The sequence below is a fragment of the Pteronotus mesoamericanus genome, unplaced genomic scaffold, assembly GCF_021234165.1.
Source record: "Pteronotus mesoamericanus isolate MK-2021 breed Mesoamerican mustached bat unplaced genomic scaffold, CSHL_Meso_final contig_116, whole genome shotgun sequence".
NCBI classification, from domain to species: Eukaryota; Metazoa; Chordata; class Mammalia; order Chiroptera; family Mormoopidae; genus Pteronotus; species Pteronotus mesoamericanus.
In genome coordinates, this window is record NW_026555027.1 from 6,566,535 (window position 1) to 6,577,629 (window position 11,095).

The 11,095-nt window shown below is 51.9% G+C and overlaps 1 protein-coding gene across 1 annotated transcript; it reads left to right on the top strand.

Annotated features, from left to right (window-relative positions):
* The first annotated feature begins 8,687 nt into the window (after window positions 1-8,687).
* B3GALT5 (beta-1,3-galactosyltransferase 5) lies at window positions 8,688-10,505 on the top strand. Its single transcript, XM_054576147.1, has 2 exons — window positions 8,688-8,810; window positions 9,455-10,505. Exon 2 carries the CDS (start codon window positions 9,455-9,457, stop codon window positions 10,436-10,438), a length of 984 nt encoding a protein of 327 aa, XP_054432122.1. The 5' UTR covers window positions 8,688-8,810; the 3' UTR covers window positions 10,439-10,505.
* The last annotated feature ends 590 nt before the right edge of the window (window positions 10,506-11,095 follow it).

The following is an 11,095-nucleotide window of genomic DNA, read 5'->3' on the forward strand; positions in this document are numbered from 1 at the left end:
AAGAGTGTGTTCTGTTTTAATGTCATAGACGCTACCCAGATGATTCCTTTTAGATTATTTATTCAACAAATATTTGTACATCTTCTGCGATTATCCATCCCACAGGGCGGTCTGGGGCTCCTGGGCATAGAGCAAAGCAGATGCAGTATTCTGTCCTTCCTGTGCTCATTTATTCTTGACCCAAAGATTCCCAATGGGCAGTGACGATGGGACTCTTCCGTTAGAAGGCTGAGTGATTTAGGTCTGGGAGCTGGGACGGGTTGCCATGATTGAGCCAGCGGGGAAGAAGCTGATGTAATCAGGTGGCCCCATTCGTGGCACAGGGGCCGCGAGGCCTGCCCTTGATTAGCTGTCTTGCTCCTTGGGCCCTCGGGAATAAGAGAATTCTGAAAGGTAGATGGGACTCAGCATTACTTGTCACCGCTGGAATGGGTTGCTCGCAGGCTCAGTAGTTTGGGGGAAGTTCCGTTTACATTAGTGAGATGGTTAGTGTGTGTAATGGCATTCACTCTCCTTGCTTCTGCGCCCGGGGAACACCTGGGAGGTACGAGACGATGAGCAGCACACGGCTGGCCATGGAGGAGCCCCACCAGGCCTCCGAGCTGACCTGGAGACAGGCCCGTGAACCGGGACAAATGGAGTAGGGAGACGGAGGCAGATAGTTAAATGACCAAGCAGTTTAATCACAAAATCCCATCTTTCCTAACCAAGCACACCTATGAGTAAGTGGTTTACACTTTTCCTCCCCAGCCAGAGGGTAAAGAGCCTAAATTACCCCACTCTGGGGAGATAGGTGGAGGAAGTCAATATTTGCCATTTGTGCCAACCCAATCCAACGACAGATGAAGGCGGGACAATGAATCCTATTGTGATACCGCAGCATAAAGCCAGGGAACCTCCTGGTGAGATCCTCCCCTAAGCGCTCCCCTCAGCTCCCAGACTTCGCAGGCCCTCAAGGCGAGGGCCCAGCGCGGCCCCCTCTGGAGCATGCCCACCCTTTCTTCCCCATTTCTTTCCCAGATGTGCCATTTCTCCCCAAGTTCCAAGGGTCCCCACACGACTTTTAACCAGGGGAGCTGGGGGCAGCGGCAGCTCGTCCTGGCTAAGGTCCTGAACCTCCTCTCCTCAAGGCCTTTTTCCCTCTGACTTCTCAGGGAGCTGGCAGCAGCTCCACCTTGACTCACTCCTGTCACCGACTTCTCCGTCTCAGTGAGCCAGCCCCGCCTAAGCTCTCTCCTGTACTTTTTCAACCCTAAGCCCTTCCTTGTTTTACTGTCCTGGCTGTAATAAATGTACTTTCAAAACCACCCGGACTCCTGTTGTCAAATCTTTCCTGTGTGAAGTCAGGAACACACACACTACGGCTGGCCCGAGGCAGACCTGCCCTGGATGCGGTTCCTGTCCGGTAACAACCTGGGTAAGAATATTTATAACCAGCGCAATATTTATACGCAAATGGCTTTTTGAAATTTGTTTCTAAAGTGTTGTAGAAATTTGCTTTCTTAAGGAGACTCTAAAGATATTTACCCGATCCTACTATTTGCTGATTCTCCTCAAACATGCACTGTTTTACTCCTTCTGGCTCCTATTTGTAAGTGAACATCTAAGTTGAGTGGTCTTGGAAGCTTGAGTGAAGTCTCTTGACAACTGTGTAGGGCCAGTGTTTAAACTTAAAAGAGGGGGCCTTAACCCTCCCCCATCGGCGGGTTTCTTGGCCAACTGTCGTGGCCTCCACATTTTGTTCAGGAATTGCTTCAGGCCAGGCCAAGTGATCTTGACTCAGTGGGCAGACGTCATGAGGTTTTGCTCTACTTCTATGAGAAAAACAACTCCAGGTGCCTTCTCTAGTCACAAATCGTCAGTAGAATCTGCCAGTTTCCTGTGGACAAGAGCAAGTCATGACAGGCTGGAGGGAGCTCTATGGTCACAGCACAGGAAAAATGACAGAAAATGACAGAGCTGAGAAAGTGGTGCATCACCTCAAGGTAGAAATTGCCCATCTGTTAGAAGAGGCTCCACTGTGAAATCAGAACGTTCAGCCTCGCTTCGTGCAGTGAAATCGAGGCCCTAAAATAGCCCGCAGGCCAAAGGCTGTTCCAGCAGAAGATAAATGATAAGGATTGCAATTGACCACGGCAGTCTCCTGAGTGGGCCTGCCTGTGTGGACCGCACACGTGATGTGTGGATTCAGCGTTTTGCTCGCTTGTAGATGTTTGTGGCCATCTTCTGTCGGGGCTGGGAGACAGCTGGAGCGGTGATTTCTGGGCACAGGGAGTTTTCCCATGAAGGGAAGCAGCACCTTGAGCATAGTGTCTGTGAGCCCTGGAGAGCCAAGGTATGTGAGTGAGGGTGGTCTGTAGAGGTTTAGCTGCTTCTGAGAGTTGTCTGCTGTGTTGACAAACTTGTGCATTTGAAGTCTGTGCCTAGGCAGCTGTGCTTTGTTTTGGGCATGCACTACTTTCTGAATGAAGGTGATTTTCCATCCTCTTACTAGGCCTATGCCCTGGGACTGACACACGAATGCTGGAATCAACACTGTACATCTGCAAGTACTTGTACCATCTTTCTTCTCTGCAGTTTTTTGCTCCCCTTCCTGCTAAAACAGCTTGGCTTGTGTTTCTGAACATTCCCAATAAGGGCCCGCACGTTGCCTCTGATGACGCACCAGCCGCAGTGTGAACAGTGGGTGAAACTCTTGAGATGATAGTGATTCCTCTTCCGTTGCAATAAGCCAGGTTCTCTTTCTCCTGAGAACTAATTGGTGTCTAATGAAATGTATATAAAGCAAAAATCCCAACTGCACTGAAAAATTTTGTAGATCAATTTCATCCTGGGGTAATGCTGTATAAAGCAAGCATCTGTTTTCGTGTAGGAAACTGTATCTGGTTGCACAGAAGGATGATTCAGCTTTTGGAGACGTGGGCATCTCTAGTGGTCCATTGAGGACTTTCCTTTGGGCTTCTGTGTGCCAGATGCTAGGAATGGGCAGACACTACAACAGTGAAAAATACAGAAAGCGCTCTGTCCTTCTGGCATTATTGACCAGTGGGAAAGGTGGAGAGTAGCCCAAGTTTTGAACAAAGAAATAATAAAGTCTGATCCCATTAATGAAGTTGTCAAAATGCCACACAACGGGTGCCATGGGAAATAAGTACAGGACTTTGCCCCAGAGGGTTCAGCTGGAGCAGCTTAGCAGAGGTGGGGGTGAGGCAGGAGGGGAAGGAGGCATGAGGGACACGTGTGCCAGAAGGAAAGACCGGGTTTCCTTACTGAGCTGAGAGGGAACGAGCGTGGCCCGAGGGTGCAGGTGCAGGGTCAGCGGGCACAAGGAGGGCAGGACGCGGGCTGATTTGTATGGAGCTCGGTTGCCATCACCGCCCCCCCCCTTAAATCCTCATCTGAGGATGCATTTATCGATTTTAGAGAGAGAGGGAGAGAGAGCCCCATGTGCTGGCAGCCTGATCTCCGACTTCCGGCCTGCACAACCGGGGGATGATAGACATCGGGTGTCCTGTGGCATTTTGTTAGGGGTGACCGAGCTGTCTAAAGTGCCAGTCCCTGAAATGCCTCCCTAAAGCTCTCCATTGATTGAGTCTGAGGCCAGCAAGCATTGGTATGAATCCCTGGACTCCACCTCCTCAGTTGCCTGGTTTGATTGGAGATGCCCTTTGGAGAGTGAGCAGTGCTCTTGCTTCTCTGTTGGATTACGGACAGGGGCCCCATCGGCCCTGACTCATCTGTCTCTAAAGCGTAGAGAAGGCCTGTGGACCCCCTGATGTCTTCAGAAAAAGTCCAGCCCCTCACCTGCTCTGCAAGGCCACACCGAGCCCACCCTGCCCGATCTCCAGCCTCGCCTCCACGCTTTCCTTTTGCACAATGCCCTGTTTCTGGAACCCACCAGGCCCCTCCGGACTTCCTGCCTCTGCCCCTGGGCCTCCTGAGGGCAGCTCTCCTGAACCTCCCCAGGTGGGACCTCCATTCTCTCCTCTGCCTGTCAAAGGAAAAACAGCCGGGCAGCGGAGAACGTGGCAGAACAGATTTTATTCAGAAACGATCGCGATGCGGGGAGCCAGATCTCAGTAGAGCTGGGCTGCGCCCCGGTGGCAGCGTGGATAGCGGGGCTTCTGGCCAGGGCAGGGCGGCCTCCAAGGGTGGGGAATTACAGCGGCGGGGGGCGGGGGGTCCTGACTAAGCTGACTTGACAGGATGGGGAATTTGATTGGATGTTGGAGGTGGGGAATTCTCGCTCAACCCACTTAACAGGATTCTTGCTGAAACTGGGCGATGCGTAAATGGTCGTGGGAGTCTGAGGGTGGAGGTCTTGTTGACGAGGGGGCTCAGGGAGAGTCTTTGTCAGGCCCACACACCTCCCTGCTGGGCCGGACCTGGTTACTGCTCTGCTGGTCCTGGGGGCCGTGACCCCTCAAAGGTTCGTCTTCCTTATTGTTGAACCCTGGGCCCCTGGGCACTGCCTGCTGCACTCTGGTGAGGTTTTCTTTAAGTTGCATTTGTTGGAGTGACATTGCTTAATAAAATTGTATAGGTTTCAGGTGTACAATCCTGTCATACGCCATTTGCCCACTGTAGTGTGTGGTCACCTCCCCAGTCTCCGTCCATCACCATTTGTTCCCGCGGGACCATCCACCTCCCCCCACTCCCCTCCCCTCTGGCAGCCACCATGCTATTGCCTGTGTCCGTGAGTCTTTCTCTTTTTCTTTTGCTTCGTCCCTTCTCAGATGAGGTTTCCTGAGGCAGAGAAAGAGCCTGGGGCAAGGGCATTGTGTTCTCTTGTGAGGGCTGGGGACTCCACCGGAAGTTCTTCCAGCAGGATGTCTGCCCTTAGCTGGACAGCCTCAAAGGGCCGGCACAGAATGCTCCCCAGGCCACGCTGGTGGGGACACTTCCTAGTAAAGTCTCCTGCAGCCACCACCAGCACGAGAGGTGAATGATGTATGCGATTTTTGTTCACCGCTCTTGGCGGAACTGATGAGGTGATGTGAAAGGCAGAGAAAGAAACCATTCCTCACTGGGTTGGGGCACTTGAATACCCTTCTCACCAGGCGCTCTTTGAACACTTCTGCCTGCAAACCCCAGCCCCCGGCTGGGCGATTACTCATAGCGTCCAGGGCAGCTGGTGTGACCTGCCACAGCCAAGGGGCACTCGCGTTGGGCCCCCGTGGAGCTGCCATTTAAGAAATGCGAGAGGGGTTGAAATAGAGTTGACAGTTTTGTTAAGTAGGAAAACTGTAAAAATTGTCAGTACTATCACCATTTTTTCATAAAACTAAAAAAAAATCTTTTACCAAAAAGAGTGGTAAAAGCGTACCATTCACAGGATCCCACTCTGCGTGACCCCGATACTGACTCCCAAGTCTAAGCCCAGCCCAGGCTGTCACATAAAAATAATGATGACAAGTGTAGACCTCAGGATGACAGGAAACAGGGTGACCTCACCCAACGCCTGGGACGTCCACAGTGCTGTCTTCCTGCCCCTTGAGTTGCTGCCCGCGTCAGCTGTGCAGTGTGACCGTCAGGATACGGGCCCAGAGAGGACCCTGAGTGCCAGCCAGGAGTAGTGACCTGTGGTCCGACACCTTAGATGGGGGAAAAAAGTACTTTCTTATTTTTATGAACCTTTCACTGAAACTTAGCACTTCTTCTAGCATGATTATGGGCACTGTAGCCATTTCCTGTGGCTTCAAAGTACCCCACACTGGGGGGCTTAGACAACAGGTATTTATTATCTCTTAGTTCTGGAGGCTGGAAGCCCAAAATCAAGGTGTTGGCCGGGCAGGTTCCTTCTGAGGCTGCGAGGGAGAGTGTTCCAGCCACTCCCCAGCTCCGGGCGGTTGCTGGCCATCTTTGGGTTCCTTGGCTTGTAGAAGCATCACCCCAATCAGTGATCTCATTGTCACATGAGGTTCTTCCCACTTGGGTGCCTGTGTCCCAGTTTCCCCTTTTAATTAAGACACCGGCTGTAAACAGATTAGGACCCGTCCTAATGACCTCATTGTAACGCGATCAATTTCTAATCTCCAAATAAAGTGTCATTTTGAAGTCCTGGGGGTTAGAGCTCCGGCATGTGAAATTGGGGGACAGATACAATTTAGCCCACAACAGGCCCTAACCCACAGAGCAGTGGAGTCCGTGACTTGGTCTCCAAAAGAAGTCACTGATATTTTCACGCTATAATATAGTTGTGGCCGTTTCCAAATATGGACAAAGCTCTTGCTGCCTTCCAAGTGGAAACAGTGATTCAACAGTCACCATGCTATTGCCTGTGTCTGTGGGTCTTTCTCTTTTTTCTTTGTTTGATCCCTTCTCAGATGAGATTTCCTGAGGCAGCAAAAGAGCCTGGGGTGGGGCTGCTGTGTTCTCTTGTGAGGGCTGTGGGCTTCACCAGAAGTGGAACTAGCATCGTCGGCAGAGACAGCGATGAGGAAGTGCGCCCATGGTGGCACAGCATATTGCTCGGGCGTGCTCTAGAAACGTTTGATAAACTTATTCCAACATAGTGGATTTCCTTTGTAGTCCTAAGTATTTTGTTCTAGGAGCTGTTAAAAAGATCCATGATATATGAGGTCTGTCTGGAAAAAGTACAGCCGCTGTTAATATAATGAGAACAGTTCGCGTGACATGGATGTAGCCTGGCAGGCAAGGGGAGTGGACTGGAATGTGCATGTGTGAACAATGATGACTTTGCCGTACTGGTCAGTGGGGGCAGTAGATGCTGTTGAGTGAGCATGTGCACTGTGTGGCCATCGCATTCAGAACGTCACATTCAAAATGACTGAGCGAGGAGAGCAACAAATCTGCATCATATTTTGCATTAAGCTTGAACATTCCTCTGTGGAAACTATTTGGAGGATTCAGAAGGCTGCAGCTGTGGGCACCTGGTGATTGGCAGCTTCAGCGCGACAACGTGCCTGCTCATGCATCACATCTTGTGCGGGGTTTTTTGGTGAAACATCAACTCACTCAGGTGACCCAGCCCCCCCACAGCCCAGATTTGGTGCCCTGTGGCTTCTGGTTTTTCCCAAAACTAAAGTCACCTTAGAAAGGGAAGAGATTTCAGATCATCAGTGAGATTCAGGAAAATACGATGTGGCAGCTGATGGCAACTGAGAGAACTCTGTGAGGTCCCAAGGTACCTACTTTGAAGGGGACTGAGGTGTCATTGTCCGATGTACCATGTTCCTTGTATCTTGTATCTTCTTCAGTAAATGTATTTTTCGTATTACATGGCTGGATACCTTCTGGACAGATCTTGTAAACATGTCCGTGGCTCCCGAAGCAGGCTTGGGAAGAACCTACTACCCCAGCAGACGGCAGGCAGCCCCCTTCTGTACCTCGCGCTGCCTCTCCAAGAGAAGGTCACTCACTGTCCTTTTTGGCGGCCCCCAGGCTGTGTTCTCTCTCGCAGAGGCCGTGGAGCGCCCTGCAGGCATGGCCTGGGAGGGGAGCTGCCAGCCAGGAGAGGCTCTCAGGGCAACGTGCAGACCACCCTTCCTGCTGTCCTTGGGGTTTGGGTCGTCCTGTGGACAACACACTCCGCTTGTTTGTGACTGGGAGCAGGTGGGCAGAATGCTCTAGCAAGGTGGGACCTGAAGGGGAGAACCGAGTTGACATTACTGAGTGCCACCCATACCATTAAAGGGCGTACTCTGCCCTGGTCGGGTGGCTCGTTGGGTTGGAGCATGTCCCAAAGGTTGTGGGTGTGATCCCCACTCAGGGCACATATCTAGGTTTGATCCTTGGTTGGGGTGTGAGGCAGCCTATCGATGTTACTCACATCCATGTTTCTTTCTCGCTCCCTTCCTTTCTCCCTAAAATCAATGAACATATCCTCTGGTGAGGATCGAAAAGAAAAAAGGGCACACTCCGGTAAGAAGGCCCAGCAACCAGGGCCTTCCACCCCACTGTGAGGGCGGCACTATCACCCCAGCTGGAGGTGAGGACGCAGGCCTGGGCCATGTGCGTCCCTGGTGCCGAATCACACCACTCCCGTGGCCAAGCTGCCTGCGAACGAAGCCTCCGCTTCCCAAAGCCCCGTCTCCCCATCCCAGCAGCCTGCCTGAAGTTAACACAGGGGAACTTTTCATTTCTGCTCTGCAGCCTCTTTAGCTGATTCAGAATGGAAAACGGAGTAGGTGCTGATTTGACAATTACCGACTTTTCTCCACGTCACTTGGTCAGTGTCTGCCGGGCCCCTCTGTCCGCTTAGGTAGGATGGCATTTTGAAGACACGGCACTGAGTTGAGAATGGATGGATTTCGTCCCTGTGTTACGTTTTTCAAGCGCCAGCCACACTCTGGTTGTAGAGAAGGTCAAAACTGACAGGAGAAATTGGACCGTAACTGACTTGTGTGTCTGTACAGCGTTCTGTCCTAATATTGTACCTTAGGCCAGAAAGGAGGCTCGGACACTGGCATGTTATTTTTGAACCGCATGGTGGAATTTCTCTCCGTAGTAGCCACGTACAGATGACAACAGTGAGACCGGGTGGGGCTGCCATGTCCTTTCAGGGCACTGAGGGCAGGTGTAGGGCGGCGCTACAGCGACCAGCGGGGCCCAGGGGATGGCGAAGAGCTGCCCGTGAGCCAGGAGCGATGTGAACGACGCTGTTCTCTTTTGGTTTTTTTCTTACAGCGATTCCTGAGAAAGAGCGCCATCGTTTTCGGGAAGCGGGCCAAGCCAGAGCCTGCGAGGGCAGAACGGCCTGTGCTGACGACTGTGTGGAACGAATTTCCTTGCGGAATTGACCCTGTGGCTTTGCTTTCACGCCAGAGGTTCATCTTTCTCAGGAGAACGTGAGTTATTTGCTTTCTGAATGTTCTCACGTTAACATGGATCATCCTGGGTCTGTTGAGAACAAACAGAGATGAATGGGCAAAAGATGACAGACTCGGACAGGTGATTTGAAGAAGTAACCTAAAACAATAAAATAACACGCCACCACCAGCAGGGGTGGAATTCAAGGCAGTCGTACAAGTCGGGAAACTGGTTTTCTTCCTTCCGGACGTGATAAAATGGAGCTCGGTTCCATCAGAGAAGAATGCAGACAGTCCACACATTCAGATCTAGAGCTTGTGGTTTCCAGTGTTGTAGCTAGACATCCCTGTAGACTCAGAGAAGGGCAGAGCTGGAAGGAGCTAGTTAGAGACGTGGCTGCATATCCTTCCTGAAAGGGAGAGTGAAGGGCTGGCCGGCCCTGGGGCCAGGACCAGTGTCTGTTCCCTGTGGTCCTGATTGTACCGCCTGGAGGGAAAGACTCCGGCCGCCGTTCACGCCTTACTATTGAACCACAGCTTCCGTTCTGTGTGCAGTGAGGTTCCAGAGTTTCGGAAACACCAGCCACAAAACACGGGTCTCTTCCTCCATCCCTGCCTCCCGGGATAAAGCTAACATGCCCTCCTGCTTCGGAGGTGTAACTGTTTGATTTTGTTCCTTCCAGATGGCTGCTGTGAAGATGAGATGGATGTATATTTCCCTGGTGGTTCTGGGAGCCCTTTGTTTGTATTTCAGCATGCACGATCTGTCTCTTTTTAAAGGAGAGTTACTTGTTTTCAAGAAGGACAACGGGAAGTTCCTCCAGCTCCCAGACATTGATTGCCAGCAGGACCCGCCCTTCCTTGCCCTGCTCGTGACGTCCTCTCCGGAGCAGCAGTTGGCGCGCCTGGTCATCCGCAACACGTGGGGAAAGGAAAAGCTTGTGAGAGGACGACGGATAAGAACATTCTTCCTCCTGGGAACCAGTCCCAGGAAGAACATCGTGGACATGGTGGCCCAGGAGAGCAGGAAACACCGCGATGTCATCCAGAAGGACTTTGTGGACGTTTATTTCAATTTGACTCTGAAGACCATGATGGGGATAGAGTGGATCCACCACTTCTGTCCCCAGGTGGCGTTTGTGATGAAAACAGACTCTGACATGTTTATCAACGTCTACTATCTGACTGAACTACTGCTGAAGAAAAACAGGACAACTAGGTTTTTCACTGGCTTCTTGAAAATGAACGAATTTCCGATTCGGCAAAAGAACAGTAAGTGGTTTGTCAGTAAATATGAATATCCGTGGGACAAATACCCGCCGTTTTGCTCTGGCACCGCCTACGTGTTTTCCAGTGATGTCGCGAGTAAGGTGTACAATGTTTCGGAAAGCGTCCCCTTCCTTAAGCTGGAAGACGTCTTCGTGGGGCTGTGCCTCAAAAAACTGGAAATCAGCCTGGAGGAACTTCACTCCCAGCAGACCTTCTTCCCAAGCGGGTTGAGCTTTTCTACGTGCCGTTTTAAGAAAATTGTGGCCTGCCATTTTGTTGGGCCTCAGAAGATGATGATCTATTGGCAGGCTCTGGAAAGTTCCCTGGAAGAAGAGTGTCCAGCTGAGTCAGGGGAGCCCAGTGGCACATCTGGACATGTTTCAAACAACCCGCAGTGATGGTTTTTGAAAGGTCTTGGGGTGGCATCGCTGAAAATCGTCAGGGAAAGGGAGGGAGGAAGGAGAGAGAGGCGAGGAAGGAGAGGGAGGCGAGAGGAAGGAGAGGGAGTGTGACGTCCTGTAGTCTTCCAGATCCAAACTAGAATGAAAGCTCAAATGAAACCACTCATCAATTTCAACTTAGTGCCCCGAGCAATAATAGGTCCCACCTCTTGAGCACCTGCACCGTTGCACTAGGTGTTTGATGCACACCTGCGTTTTCTCATTTCCGGGGCCAGCGCCCATGGGAGGTGGGGGTGTGTTGCCGTTCCCGTTTAACACAGGAGGAAATAACAGCTTTGGGAGGTGCAGGAACTTGACCCCAGGCTCCCTGCCAACAAACGTCGGAGCAGGGAGGAAAATTGAGGACTCTCAGGATCCAGTGGGTGCCCCCTACTCGGTCCACCCCTCCCTTGGGAGAGAGCAGTGGTGAGGAGGCTGGTGCCCCCTGCCCGTGTTGGGAGCACCCCCTCCCGAGCTCCCAGGCCTATGCTGTCCTGTGCTAAGATGGGTAAGCACGCATGCCCAGCTGCCTTTCCTGCCATGGATCTGGGGGGACACTGAGTCTGTTGGCAGCGTGGCACTCAGCTCCGCCCAGAAGATAGCCTGCTGTGGACT